General features: G+C 25.2%; 1 protein-coding gene across 2 annotated transcripts; it reads left to right on the forward strand.

The window, feature by feature from the left end:
• Nucleotides 1–1,850: 1,850 nt before the first annotated feature.
• On the forward strand, nucleotides 1,851–12,420 carry LOC145840413 (solute carrier family 28 member 3-like). 2 transcript variants are annotated; one of them, XM_082947668.1, is made up of 15 exons: nucleotides 1,851–1,977; nucleotides 3,235–3,398; nucleotides 3,598–3,689; nucleotides 3,754–3,943; nucleotides 5,048–5,189; nucleotides 5,270–5,461; nucleotides 6,165–6,306; nucleotides 6,558–6,703; nucleotides 7,078–7,211; nucleotides 7,893–8,064; nucleotides 8,705–8,773; nucleotides 9,853–10,072; nucleotides 10,308–10,406; nucleotides 11,214–11,343; nucleotides 12,024–12,420. In XM_082947668.1, the coding sequence occupies exons 1-15, from the start codon at nucleotides 1,852–1,854 to the stop codon at nucleotides 12,100–12,102; spliced, it is 2,097 nt and encodes a 698-aa protein (XP_082803794.1). In that variant the 5' UTR covers nucleotide 1,851; the 3' UTR covers nucleotides 12,103–12,420. The 2 variants fall into 2 exon arrangements, with proteins under 2 accessions (XP_082803794.1, XP_082803795.1); XM_082947669.1 differs by lacking the exons at nucleotides 11,214–11,343; nucleotides 12,024–12,420 and adding an exon at nucleotides 10,600–10,952.
• Nucleotides 12,421–14,945: the final 2,525 nt, after the last annotated feature.

Genomic DNA, 14,945 nt, shown 5'->3' on the forward strand with positions numbered 1-14,945 from the left:
GTTAATAGATTTGTTACGTATACTTGTTAAATATTATATTGTTTTCGTAGTTGCTAACAAAATCTTGTAGAAAAAAAAAGTTTTTACACCTTGCAGAATACTTACCTTGTAAACACAATAAGACTTAACTTCTTATGAGACTTTTAAAAACATTAATGCATTTTCAACAACTTTACTAAATTTAAAAAAATTCATCAAGTTGCTATATAAAATTTGTTAAATACATATTTTTAAATTGTAAAAGCTGCATGCAAATAATAACTGAAGCTGCACGTTTGTATACCAAAGTTGTATAACTAACTAAAGCGTATCGAAATTCTATTGTTTTCCACACTTGCGCCAGACGTACAAAACAGTTTTGCTCGACCGACCTGTCGAATAACTCAGATTAAAATTAAACACTTGTGATTTTGTTTACGCGAAAATGATATAACGCCAAGTTTGATAGAAGACACCTTTTTTTATATTTATTTTTGCTAGTTTTTTCTCTAGGTTGTTGCTTGTAGGCTAAAACTTTTGTAGAGAAGATATATTGTTTTATCAAATTGTTTTGAAACATTCTAAGCCAAAAAAAGTAAATGTTTAATGATTTAACATTTTAACTATGAACAAGCTTATAAACGCTTGCTTTTTCGTAATTTTGTTTACTATTCAGTGTAAGATGTTTTTGAAAATAAGGTTTAAGGTTTTTTGTTATATTTCTATTTCGAAAGGAAGTCCTATAATTTTTCAATAAAAAATATTGCAGATATACTTTTGGTAATTTGAGTCTAACTATTTTTTGAAAGTATTTTCTTTTTTCTGGTGTATTTTCAAGTAAATTAAGTTATTGATACAAAAATATTTAAGTTTGGTTTTGAGCTGTTAAAAACGTTAAAGTAATACTAGAATTCAAGTAAAATACCAACTGTAGGATAAATGTGTTAGTTAAAAAGTTACACAATCAACTTTCTGTAGCAAATGTTTTTAATTTGTGCACACTTGAGAAAAATGCTGATTAGCGGTCGCGGCAAACGATTTCGTAGTAAAATTTTTGCGGTAGTATAGTAAGTTTCCTTATAAAAGCAAGTTAGAATTTCGAAAGCAACACAACCAGCATCACAAGTTGTTGTGATCGTAGGTGTGTTTGTATAAAAAAAGAAAATTGAACTTATTTTTGTTAACAGTCAAATTGTTTGAAAGCTTTAAAAAGTAAAAAAATCATTTTGTGGAAAAGTTAGTTTTCACATTATTTTAAAAATAATCTATTTAAATAAAAGTATAATGAAATAGTTTTTGTTTAAAAGCTGTGTATAAGAAAATTATAAACAGTAAAAAATAAGCTAGCTAGGTAAAATAGTTGTAGAGTATAAAAAAGTTTTATTGTTTAACCTTAAACTTTATGAACTTTAGTTTTTTGATTGAAAATGATAACAAATAGCACAAAAAGAGATAACATATATGAAACAAAGGAGTTTAAGTTTATGTTGATTAAAGTGAAACTAAAATAGTTTAAGTTTTATTCTAAACTATTATTGTGATTCATTTAACTATTTCAATTATTTTCTATGTTTGTAGACAGTTTTTTTGTTTGGCTAAAAACAGTTTGTAGTTAAGATAGAATGACTTGATAAAATAAGTGAATTTAACTTACACTAATAGAACTACTTGTACTTCTGATAAAATATAGAAATCTGTATCTATTAGATTTATCTTATTATTATAATATCTATTAGATTATTAAAGCTTTAAAAGAAATACCGTATAAAAGAATATATTAAGTATGTCAGATTAAGTTACTATCAAATGTTTTTATTTCGTTTTTTTTACAAAAACCTATTTGTGAAAAACTATTAATTTATTTTAAGATATATGGTAAATTTTTTCATATATTTTTTAAAAGTTCTAGCAGTTCTTAAAAACATACTAACTAAGAACATGAGTGAAAAAAGTCGTGAAGGTGAAAAACTTCTAAATGGAAAAAGCTCAAATGAAAAAGTTTGTTTGATTTATACAAAAATAATTAACCTTTGAATAGTAAAAAGTTTTGACCTATATAAGATTTACGCATGGCTAAACTGCTTCTAAAACAACAAAAAAACACGTTGTTTATAAAAAGTTTGTATCTAGGAGAACCAAGTAATAAGAAAGTTTGTGAACTAAAACAAAGTTTATCTATACAAAAAAAAAACAATATTGCTCTTCAAAATACTTTTTCAAAAGTTCCAAAACTTAAGTTTTCTTTTAGAAATTGTGTTTATGTTTGACGTATTTAGGGTATACAAGTAGTTTTTAGTAGCTCTTAGCATAGCAATTTTCGTGATTAAAATTCAAAAGTCTAATACTAATGCAGTACATTTAAAAACTTTTTATATTTTCTGTTATTTTTAACAACTTTCTGTCGTAAAATATGAAACAAAAGGGATGAACTTAACAAACATTCACAAATATTCAAACGTTAAAACGATCGTGGAAAATAAATAGAACAGCATACATTAAAATGTAAAAAGTTCATGTATAAAGTATATAAAACCATATTTAAAAGAGAAATAAACTCTTGAATTGTTTAGAAATAAACATAGGTTAAATTTGATTTACACTTAAAAAGATTAGCCTAGTATTTTGGTGTAAAAAATTATTTTTTTATATAATTGATTGTCTTAACCTCTGTGCGTAGTTTGTATATAATTATCATTTAGGTTTAGAAAAGACTGTTTACACTTTTTTTATCTTTTTATAGAACACTGAGAAACAAGCAATAATAATTTAACCTTATTTAAAGTTTTAAAAAATCTTAGAAAAAATATATTTCAAACCACAAAAAAAAGTAGTATTACCAACAATTAAAAAAAAAAGAAAAAAGAATTAGTTAATATTTTAGTTTTCCTTAAACTTAAAAAATATTAAAAAATATGAAAATAAGATAAAATGGTTATCAATTTTTTAAACTAACAAATGGAGCAGTAACTTTATCAGTTGTTTGGTTTTGTTTTTTAGTGGGAAAACCTCTAATTTAAGCTCTATTAAACATTAAAAACTTAAAAATAAAGAATATTTTTCTTCTGATATAAAAATATAAAAACTGCAATTATAATGAAATAACTTGTAAATGAAGTAAATGAAAATTTGGAATCAGACGATTTCTGAAAAGTATTCCTGAACTTTAGTAAGTAAATATTAAATCTTATTTTAATTTACTAAACCTATGTGTTTAAAATATCTAAATTTAAAAGTCCTGTACAAAATTTTTCACAGAAAAAGGAAGATGAAGTCATTGCAATTGAATTAGAAGAAATTGAAGTAAATAAAAGAGAAAACTCAAAAACAGAAAATGAGTTGAATAAAACTGAAGACAGCTCCAGTCAGTTTGATGAGTCGGAACTTGAAGATCTAGACATTGATGAATTAGATTGCATAAAGTATGCTTCTACTGTTTTAAAATCCTTCTTTAAAGTTTTTAAAAGTACGGTAATGTCTGCAAACATGAGTAAAAAATAGAAATAAAACATTTTGAGATTCACATTAACTTGAAAGCTTTGTCGTACTGCACACACAAGTGTTAATTTATTTTATTTATTATTATTTATTTATAATTTATTTTGACCGCCTTTATTTCAGATGCGTAGTAAATGTTTTAGACAAACTAAAAACCGCAATTACCAAAAACAATAAAACATTGGGACGAGTTTTGAAGTTTGCAGCTGCCATTGGTAAGTAAGACAGTTTTTTAAATACCTTTATAATGTATTTAGCATTTGGTAGTTTGTTTTTCAGGTCTGCTAGTTTATACGATACTAGCTCTGATCAGAAGCGTTTCTGAGGCACTGCCGTTGCTCGTAGTTGTGATTTTAGTTTCATTGGGCGTTGTCAGTAAGTTGGTTGGAAAAAAGTGTGGTGGTAAAATTAGTAAGGTTACCGAACCTGCTGCTGGGAAGTTTAAAAAGTTTTCTCCATACCTGAAGTGGTGAGTTTGTTACTAAGTTCACAAATTGAGTAGTATAATGAAAAAAAGTAAATATCAAAAAGTTTGAACTACTTTACACGATTTTAATAATTGAAAAATATTGTTACTTGTAATTTAAAAACTATAACATATATTAAACCTTTCAAAGTATTAATTTAAGCGTTTGCTAATAAATATCTTAGCTAAACAAGTTCGCTGGATTATATAATAACAAATTAAAACAGTATTCTTTCTTTATTACACTAAGACATTTTTCTGTATGTTAACGGGTTAAGACACTTCAATGGGGCTCTGTGAAAAAATAAATAAAGAATGGAAAAAATAGAAGCTAAAGTAGGTATATATTTGTGTTTATTAAAGATAAAAATAAATACTATAGATTATAGTAGATTAATGGTTAATAACAGATACAATACAATATTAAATCCGACTGTTATAAAACTACATAATATATGTTTTTATTAAGTCTAAATTAGGTAAAGTAAAGTAAAATACAATACAAAATAAAAAATCATAATTCAAAGCAACTCACATTAAGATCAAGAAATACTGATTCAAAATATTTAGTCGTTGCTAGAAATTCAAAAAAAATCCAATAATTACCACACAATAATATGTTCTAATACATTAACTTAAAACAAGTCATTTATTTTACACTAAAAACTAAATAATTTATTCTTTATGCTTGGAAAAAAGTACTAAGTCACTTTAATTTAAAATTACTTTTTACAATTTTCTGAAGAACAATAAATAATTTATTGTGAATGAAAAGAAGTAAAACAACAAACATTAATTACAGAATTAATAATCTAATCAATAGCTTTAAGTAATTTAATCTATTGAAACTTGGCATAATATATATTTATAGAATGTTTGTAATGGTTAAATTTGAATTATAGTATAAATAAAGTTAGATAAAACTTAAAGAAACAAATTAAAACTTTAATTTTAAATCAAACCACTAAAAACTAAAATTGTTATTAAGCATTCAGGTCATTGTGGTCAGGGCTTTGAATGCTTAATAACAACTTTAGTTTTTAGTGCTTTGTTCATTTGAATTTATTTATTTTAATTTAAAGTTTTTGACCATTATGTTCTATACAGGGCTTTCTACGCATCGATGTTGATATTATTCGTAACTTGGATCGTAGTGGATACAGCCGGTAAACCGAAAAACCTCATTTCACTACTTGGATATTTCGCCATTCTGTTCTTATTCTTTGTCACTTCAAAACACCCGACAAAGGTGTTGTAAAATATATAATTGGCAAACTTTTTTTTGTTAAATAAAGTAGTAATTTCTTGTTATTTAGTAAAAACTTGTAGGTAAACTGGAGAACAGTTGTGTTTGGCAGCTTGTTGCAAATAAGTTTCGGTTTGTTGATACTACGAACCGATTTCGGGTTTCAAGCGTTTAGCTGGCTTGGTGAATTAGTGACAAGTTTTATTAATTTTGTTGATCACGGAGCCGCTTTCTTGTTTGGAGACGGTTTCAGAGAACACTTTTTTGCTTTCAAGGTAAAATAAACTTTTGGTATATTTTATTTCTTTGTAGAAAATAAAATACGCAGTTTTGTTAGAATTTAAAGTTTGACTTAAGTGTAATATAAAAACTTTTAAGTTTTAAAGTCGCATAAGTTTTGTTTATTATAGTATAGGATCATATATAAAGTTAAGTAAAGGTTAACAAAGAAATGCTTGATATACATAATTTTAAAACTTATAGAAAATGTATAAACATAAAACATAAATAAAAAAAAATAATAGTAATAAAATTAAGAAAGTTTCAACTTTTTACTGCGTTTGAACAACTTACTACTATTACAAATTAAAAGTAATATTTAAAAGAGTTGATCAAAAAATTAATTTAGTAGATGTATGCTTGAGAAGCAATTTAAAATATGCTTAACTTTGTAGTACTTTCTAAGTATACTTTTAAAACATGTTTGCCAAAACATTTGAACTTTTTGTTATTAAGGAAAAGTAAATAACATAGTTAATCACAAACAGATTATTAATTTATCATAAAAACTATTTAGTATTACTATCTAAAAGAGTTTGTTGGCAACCCATTACCAAAATGTATATAAACATGTACAAAAGGTAACATGCTTTTGTTAGCAGTATTGAACATAATAAAAAAGTTTTCCTTTTAAAAATCTTACTATAAAAAATACATTTATAAAATGCTGAAATTACAAAAACATTTACATTTCAACAGGCCTTGCCAATAGTGATATATTTGAGCGCGGTGATTTCGGTTTTGTATCATTACGGTGCGATGCAGTGGATAATTATGCACGTGGCTAGGGTCATGCAAGTTCTTATGAAAACATCTGCCACAGAATCAATGGTGGCAGCCGGTTTGATTTGAAATATTTAATTGCGGCATTTAAAATTTGTCATAGTTTTAAAATTTATTTTCAGGCTTTTTCTTGAACAAATTATTCCTTATTTCACGTGTTTAGATTTTTGTAAAATTTTGAATCAAGTTTAAGCTTGTATTAACGTCAAACGTTACCTGTTGGTTAAAATAGAGTAGAAAATTAAAAATACAAAAATACTATAGTACTTACAGAAAGTAATATTAATAATAGTATATACCAAATATCAGGAAACATTTTTATTGGACTGACGGAGTCTCCATTGCTGGTTCTTCCTTTCATAAACGAATTGACAAGTTCGGAAATATTTTCCATGATGGTTTGCGGGTTTGGATCGATTGCAGGAACTGTCTTAGGAGCGTTACTTGGATTCGGAGTAAGTAAAAAAATTAAAACAACCTAAGTTCATATACAATCTATCAATGTGTCTAATTTTTAGCATAACCTTTAAACAAAATATTTTAAAAGTCAAAAGAAACACTTTTTCGAGCGTATAAAATAACCATTAAACCTTGTAAAAATAAAGACTTATGTTTCTTTCATCGTACTTTATTTGTTTTTATAAAAACAATATTGTTTAAATTTAACTTAAAATTATTAAATAAAATTTTTTTAAATAAATATTTAAAAATGCTTAACCACAAATTAAGTTATTTAAATGGTTTTCAGCTTATACAACCAGTTTTAAAATACTACTGCAATTTTCCCGTAATACTTTTATAACATAGTTTAAACCAATTTTTTCTTAAGATAGAAGCCCCCTATTTGATAACAGCGTGTATTATGGCGGCTCCTTGCGGCCTGTTTCTTTCAAAACTTCAGTTTCCAGAAACTAAAAAATCGAAATACGCCCACTGGAAAGACATAAAGAGCAAAAAGATAAGGTTTGATGTTTGATATTATTACAATAAAAAATTATTTATGACAAATTTCTGATGTTATCTTTACAAACCGGTGTATTGTCTTAAGACTGTTTTAAAACCCGACCGATTACATCAGTCATTTTTTTTTGATATTTTTGTTGATTATTTATTGAACTGATTTATTAGCTTATACCAATTGAAACGTTTGTTCTAATATTTTATACTGATAATATTTTAATAAAAACTAAACAAAAGTATAAAACTACTCTGCTAGTTACATAAACTGTTACATATACTGTCTAAAAGCTGTTATAGTTATTTTTGATATTAAATTCTTAAAGTTAAAAGTAATGCTTCTTTTTAGGTTTTAGCAAAAAAAAGTAAACGTAGTTTTAAGTTGAAACAGTTAAGAATTTAAAACCAGTTAATTAAACTAAGGAATTATATTCAGTAAAATAATTTGGAGCTGGTGTTTTGTAACAGTTTAGCTGTGTAAGTTTTTAAAAACTGTTAATTAAAACATTTAAATACCTTAGTTTTCACGTTTGGGAAAACAGAAGTTAACACCTGATTAGTGGAATGTATGTGAATTCCACACAATCTGGAATATAGCCAATTTTATTTAGTATTTGTTTTATACGATAGTTATTTTGATCAACCTCATTTCAATTAGTTGACAATATAATCACTTTTTGACACCAGTGGTAAGGAGTTCAATGTGATATCAGCAGCTATGAGCGGCGTACAAACTGCAATTCCTTTGGTATTGTGCATCGGAGCGTCAATCATTGCAGTCATTAGCATCGTTGCTGCAATTAACGCAATGCTCAGCTGGTTTGGAAGTCTTATGGGTTTTCCACAGCTAAGTTTTCAAGTAAATTATTATATTTTTTAACCAATCTTAAATTTCTATGATGGTAAATTATTACTATAAAAAATTAGCTTCATTAGCACTGTAAGAGTTAATAATTTATTAGAACAATAGCAACACTTGATTTTTTAACATGGAATTTTGTTAGGTATAATATAAAATTGACAAGCGTGTTTTTTATTTTACAATCAAGCACTAAAAAACAGTACAAAAGTATTAAGTTTGAAATAAAAAACAACGTTTCCACAGCACTAGTCTTAATTGATATAGCATTAACTTACAGTTTTCAGATAGTTGTATTCATTAAAAGGTTCTTAAAAGTTGTAAGTTTTTTTTTATACTAGAGCAACAATTGCTTAAACATAATAAACAAAACCAGAGTTCCACCTTCTTTTAATTATACTTGGTTGTTATTGAAACAAGTCATAGAGTAATTTTAGAGCTTTTAATTTGTTTTAAATTACAAAATTCTGTACTTATAAGTATTGTTTTAAGTAAAAGACATTTTCGTGTAAATATATGACAAATGTTTTAACTAAAAGTTAAGTATTAAACGTCAAACGAAATAAAGCTATGTATTGCTGCAATTAAGTTAAAATATAACTTTATAGTTATCTTCTTACTTTAAATTTTTGTTTTTCAGCTGATATCTTCTTATGTGTTCTACCCAGTTACATTTATTATGGGAATCGATTCTGTTGATTGTTTTAAGGTTAGTCATTTACTTGGTATTAAAAAGAACTTCACATATAATTTCATTTGAATTTAGTATTATAAGCTACAATGAAATTATAAACAGCTTTTGTTTTTTTCTTAAAAGTAATTACTTTAAAAAAATTTACTCAGCTCATACTTTATTACCTTATTAATGAGAACAAAAACTTGTTTTAAAAAGCTTGACTACCGCATGTGTTATAAAAATTTGGTTAACTTATATAAGAAATATATATACTTTATCTAAAATGAAAAATTGAACAGAACAAACAATTATTTTATGTATCTTATTGCTGCAATCATCAGCTGTTCGAATTAGAAATAAAGACTCAAATGTACTGTGCAAAAGGAGTAAACAAACTACACAAAAGAAAAATGCCATAATACATTTATATTAGTTTGTATAATTTTCACAACTATTCAAAAATATAACTTTAAGCGTTTGTTAACAACGATCCGAGCGAAACAAGTTCACTGGAATAGATAATAATAACAAATTCAAACAGTTGTCTTTTTTTATTACACTAACACATACTTCTGTGTGTTAACTGGTTAACACACTTCAACGGAGCTATGAAAATAAAAAAAGATTACTGTTTAATTTGTTATTATTATAATTTCTATAGTCATTTTTTTTGAGGTTTTATAGTTGTTAAATGTTAATTTCGAGCGAAGTTAGAATTATGCACTAATACACCGTAACCAAAGTTTAAACTAATTTTAAATATTTTTTTTTGTGTAACTTGTTCACTCCTGTAGTGTTCATTTGAGTGTTTCTTATTTTTCAAATAGCTGATGATCGTGTCAATAAGCTACATGAAACAACTAATCTATTTTTTTTATCTTCGATTTAGAACAAAGTACCCAAAAGCCTTACAAATGGGCTGAGTAAAGATTAATTCAGTTATAAAACTTTAAATATATCGAGTAAATTATTACGAAGCACTTAAAACCTATAAAAAAAAGTCTGTCATGTATATATTATAGAGTAAGATATAAATATTGAAATGTTCGTTTTTTGTTATGTATCCATTGTTAAGCTGTGTGTGCTGCAATACTTTGTATACATTATAACAGGCAGCTGAGTTGATCGGCACAAAAATATTTCTCAATGAGTTCATCGCCTACAAAGAGCTGTCTGACATGACAAAAGCTCGCGATTCAGGGACTTTCCCTAAAGTAAACAGCACGACAGGGGAACTTTTGTGGGTGGGCGAAAGAACGGAAGCAATACTGACGTACGCTTTGTGCGGTTTCGCCAACTTTGGTTCTCTCGGAAATATGGTTGCAGGATTTAGTCAGTATTGATGTTTTAAAACGCAATCTGTTTATATTTTTATATTTTTCTGATATTATTTTATTTGAATAATAGTTAAAATTAATGTTTTAAAAGCGGTTATGCTAATGAACCAGATTTATCAAAGAAAAACCGTGCTTAGTATAAACTAGTACTAAATAGATGTTTATTTAAAATGTTTGGTGATAAATAAATACTGATTTTATAAATATAAGAAATTAAGGTTACCTCACAGGTATTTTGGCTCCAAAACGTAAAGAAGTTATAGTGAGAAATGTCCTACGGGCTCTGATAGCTGGAATATTCGTAAGCATTTTGAATGCTTGTATTGCCGGTTTGATTCGTTATATATTTTTTGAATTAAGTTTTTTAATACTTAATATTTAATTTGAATATATTAAGTCGTACAATTAAAAAAAAAAAGTAGACTAAGCCTTATGAATTTATAAGGATGGTTTTTCAAACTTAGACTACTTTTATATATGAGTTTTAAATGTTTGCCACTGTGATAGTGTGTATATCAGCAGAACGTCCCAGAGATGCCATGTTAGGAGAGATCAACTTGTTGCAAAATCACTTAGAAGTTGGATGGACACGGGTTTGAAAAAACCATCTAATAGGTCATCGGCAATTGCCGAACACTTATTAAAAAATTCTGATTGCGCCAAGAATTATAATGATAGTTATTTTCCAATTATAAGTGAAGCACGTAATGATTATCATCTAAGTGTTTTAGAATCTTTATTTATAAAAACTTTTAAACCTAATTTATGCAAGCAACAGTACGTTTATAAATATAATCTTTATAAGTTATTCTGTTTGTTGTTTGTTTTATTTTTATATTTATACGTTTGCTTATCTTAGATAAATAACCAATTAATTTATTTATAATTATGTAATTATAAACTGTTAATCTATCTTTAATTAATTTGCTTAACTGTGTTAATAAGTATTAGTATAATATTTTCTGATGAAACCTGTAACTGTTTACTTACTCAAAATTTAATTTCAAAATTAGTTGCTAACTAAAGTAATTAAATAGTGTTAGCTGAAATCAATTTTATTTGTTTGCTTAATAAAAAATTTTTTAAATGAATCATGTCTCAAATTACTACTTAATAAATTATTTCTCCAAATATAGGGTTTTTGTACGTTCCAAGACCTATAAACTGCGAAAACTTACTGCAACTAGAAAACGTAACTCAATGGAAGTTTAGCGAAGATCGTTTGTATGAGTGTTGTAATCCTTATTTCAACACTACTGTTTTGAGGTACTTTAAGTATTAAAACCTTATTGTAAAATGTTTTAATTTTTGTAGTTGTAAGCTTAGTTTTTATAAAATTACATCAGTTTAGTATTTCTTTCCAATTATACATGGAAGAGTCTTAAATTTAAAGAAAGCTTATTAAGCATTGAAGTTTGTTTTAAAAATATCATGTTTAAAATAAACAGTTTATGTTTAGCAAAAAATATTGAAAATTTAGCTCTGTAAAGTGCTTACTTTAAATTATTATTATTTTTTACCATGCTCAAATAAAATAAATTTGATTTCCATAATACCTATATACTTTGAGATACTTGTTTATTACATGCGAAGTCTCTGCTTTTAAAAAAGCTTATATAGAAAGACAAAATGGTTTACTAAAACTCTATTTCTAAACGTACATAAACAATACCATCTCATTAGATAGTTTTACTAAGCAAAATTAAGCGCAGTTGTTTTATAACTTTTATCTTTTAATATTCCTTTAGCTGTGTTTAAAAATGTGTACAGAACCAAATATATCATAAACTAGTTTGTATTCAATAGAAAATAAAGGGTCAAAAATCTTTACAACTTGTATTTTAGCAATTTTCACTTGAATTATTTAAGTAATAAAATGTTTTAAGTTCAGCAAATTATATAAGAAAAAAAAAACTGAATAACAAAATACTTTTAATTTTAACCAGTAACGAGACAATATCCAACAACTGCTGTATGTACCAATGGAGTCAGAATTTCACAATCGACTACAACATTACCTGCTGAAACATTTCAATCATGAAAAACTTTAATTAGAAATTTTCAACATATCATAATGACATCACACACTTTATTTTTTTACGTGTAACTTCAGTATTGAAAAAAAACTAAAACTACATTTTTTTTTGGCTGAGCTTTTATTTTAAGTACAAAATTATGTCAAAATTCTTCTTCAATTGATGTTTCTTTGCCCAAAGTTTTGTAACTAGTAAACAAAAATTTAAAATCATAAACTCAGCTTTTTCATGTTTTTAAAACCGTGCAACGATTTTTTAATGAATTTAGAAGTGAAGTTGGTTTTAGAATACAAAAAAAAGTAACATATATGGTATTTTATAATTTTTAATCATAATTTTATATTATTTGAGAGAAGTTTTATATGAGTTATTTTCCAATTTTACTTAAAAGTTTTTTAGAAACAACTACTTGGTTTTTAAAGCAATTTTTAATTCAAACAACTACTTTAATAATATTTATTTGTTTTCATTAGGTATTTTGATCAAACTTTATTATTTAAAGTGTTTTTGATTGTATTACAAACTAAAAATGTATCATTTACAATAGTTTAGTTTTGTACCTAAGTATAATTTTGGTTTTTCTTTTTCCTTTAGTTTATTCTATAAAATTATAGACTTATAGTTATTAGAAGAAATTATAAACATAAGTTTTTTATACTTTATTCTTTATTTTCACTTATTCATAATACAGTTGAAACAAGTCATTTTTAAGATGCAAACGTAATAAGATATAATTGTGAAGTATGTTATTTAAACATTTGTACTTAAACTACTAAGTTTTTTGTAGTAAATGTCTAAATGATAAACTTGTTTCTAAGCTAAGTGTTTTGCGCTCGATTTAAAAAATAAACTTTTACGGTTTACCATAAATAAAAATTTAAAACTTTAGAAAAGATTACAAGAAACTAATTTGTTTACAACAAAAAACTCTAGTCTCATCCAAACTTACTCACAAGCATGACATTTGTTTCATTTCACAATTTTTTCTAACTTTTACTTTATTAGTTTTCGATTAGCTTTGTTGGGATTAAGTATTTAGTTTTAATGAGTACTAGAATTTTTTTTAGTTTTGAACAAAAATTTATTCTATAACCAATATGATTACTTTTATATTGATTAGTTAAATAAACTAACAAAAAAAGTAAAAAATAATGACAACTACTTAGCCACAAAACTCAGTTGCTGCTTGTTTGATTTTTATAAAATGTTTTAAGGTGTTTTAAGAATTTAAATTGTTAAGTAAAAGTAAAAAGTGTTCGCCTAAAAAGCTTAATTTTGAAAGTACACGTGTTTACAACAATAGGCCTTACACAAATAACCATGCTTACTGCACAGTCTACTGCTCAAGTTACTTAAAATCAAACAATTTTGTCAATTCGGTAAAACTTTGAAGGCTTTTTTCTATTTTAATGCAAACAAATATTGAGTTAAAAATATGTATACAGATGACAGTTTTATTGCTTGTTTAAAAAAAAATCATGAACAGAAACTTTTTTATCAGTGTCTGCGTTCTTTTTTCACTTATATATTTTTTATAATCAATCTTTTTAGTTGGTTATAAAATGTGTTTTTTTACATTTTAATCATCTAAAAAAAAGTCATTCTAAAAATACTAAGTCGTTGAGCATATGACTTCGTTTTAGAAAATGTTAGTAAAACCCATAGTTTATATTATAAGTTTGTGCAAGTTTCATGACTGTAATTTTTTACATAGTAAAACTGCTGTATATAAATTATGTAATAGTCACATAATATATTAATTCATTTATTGAAGCAACTAATTAAATATAACATTTTATTTTATTTTTTGCTTTGATATAAAAACTTTTAAGAAGTTAAACTTCACGTACTAAGAAAACCTATATATATCACACCCTGCTTATAAATAATGCAATAAGTAATATTAAATAATAATAAACAATCTTACTAAGCCACATTATTGGTTATAAAAATATATCAAGTTTTAAAAGGAAAAGTACTAAATACAAAGCTAATTGATACAAAAAAATTAGTTCTCAAAATATAAAAAGAACTAACATAAGTAAGAACTGTTTTAATGATTAATTTAAAAGTTTTGATTATAGTCATCTACTGACGCATCTTTAAAGCTATGATTATTTTACTAAGTTTATAAATAACGTTTTGTTTTATAATCACAGCAAACTATAAAATAAATTAAAAAAAATCTAAAAAGCAAAGAACAGCACAAGATGATTTAGTTGTTTCTATTCATTCTTTTAAGCCTTCTATTTACTTTAAAATACTTCGAGTTTGAAACTTTTGAAAACAGATTAGAAAGCTTGTATATCTAAAAAAGAACATCTTTATTTTCTGCATAAGTATTATTTCACTATGTTTTATAAGCGTTGGTTAGTTTTTATAGTAAACGTTAGTTGTAAAGTTTAACTTATAACTTTTATTTTTTGTTAGTACATGTATTGTATTTCTTTTCTAGTTTTTTGAAACAAATCTATAGTATAGTTATACTACTACAAGTTAATCATTAAAGAAAATAAGATAAAAATAAAAGAAAAAACGAAGATAATTTTAGTTTAATATCAAAAACGTTTTTATGTAGTCTAGGTTTAATTTTAACACTTAGAGTAAAAAGTCAGAGTCTGTATAAATGTTTTTAGACATCTTAACTACTTAAAACTATTAAATAAATAAGTACAAGCCTAAGAAATTTTGTCTAAAAGATTTTAGTATAAGTTTATCCAAACTTTTGAGTTTTTAAAAGTTGAGAAATCCATTCAAGTTATTGTTAGTATTTTAAAATACAATTATTTTTATAAACTTTATACTAAAAAACAGCATGTTTAGTAAAAAATT

The sequence above is a fragment of the Thalia democratica genome, chromosome 7 (genome assembly GCF_965202585.1).
Source record: "Thalia democratica chromosome 7, ktThaDemo2.hap1.1, whole genome shotgun sequence".
NCBI lineage: Eukaryota > Metazoa > Chordata > Thaliacea > Salpida > Salpidae > Thalia > Thalia democratica.

Bases quoted from the DNA above. Each gene is read 5' to 3' on its own strand.
- LOC145840413 (XM_082947668.1), top strand. From the start codon at position 1,852: ATGGTAAATTTTTTCATATATTTTTTAAAAGTTCTAGCAGTTCTTAAA. The intron at 3,944-5,047 runs GTGAGTTTGTTA...TGTTCTATACAG, and splicing joins TTTTCTCCATACCTGAAGTG to GGCTTTCTACGCATCGATGT. The intron at 10,073-10,307 runs GTCAGTATTGAT...GTTACCTCACAG, and splicing joins AAATATGGTTGCAGGATTTA to GTATTTTGGCTCCAAAACGT.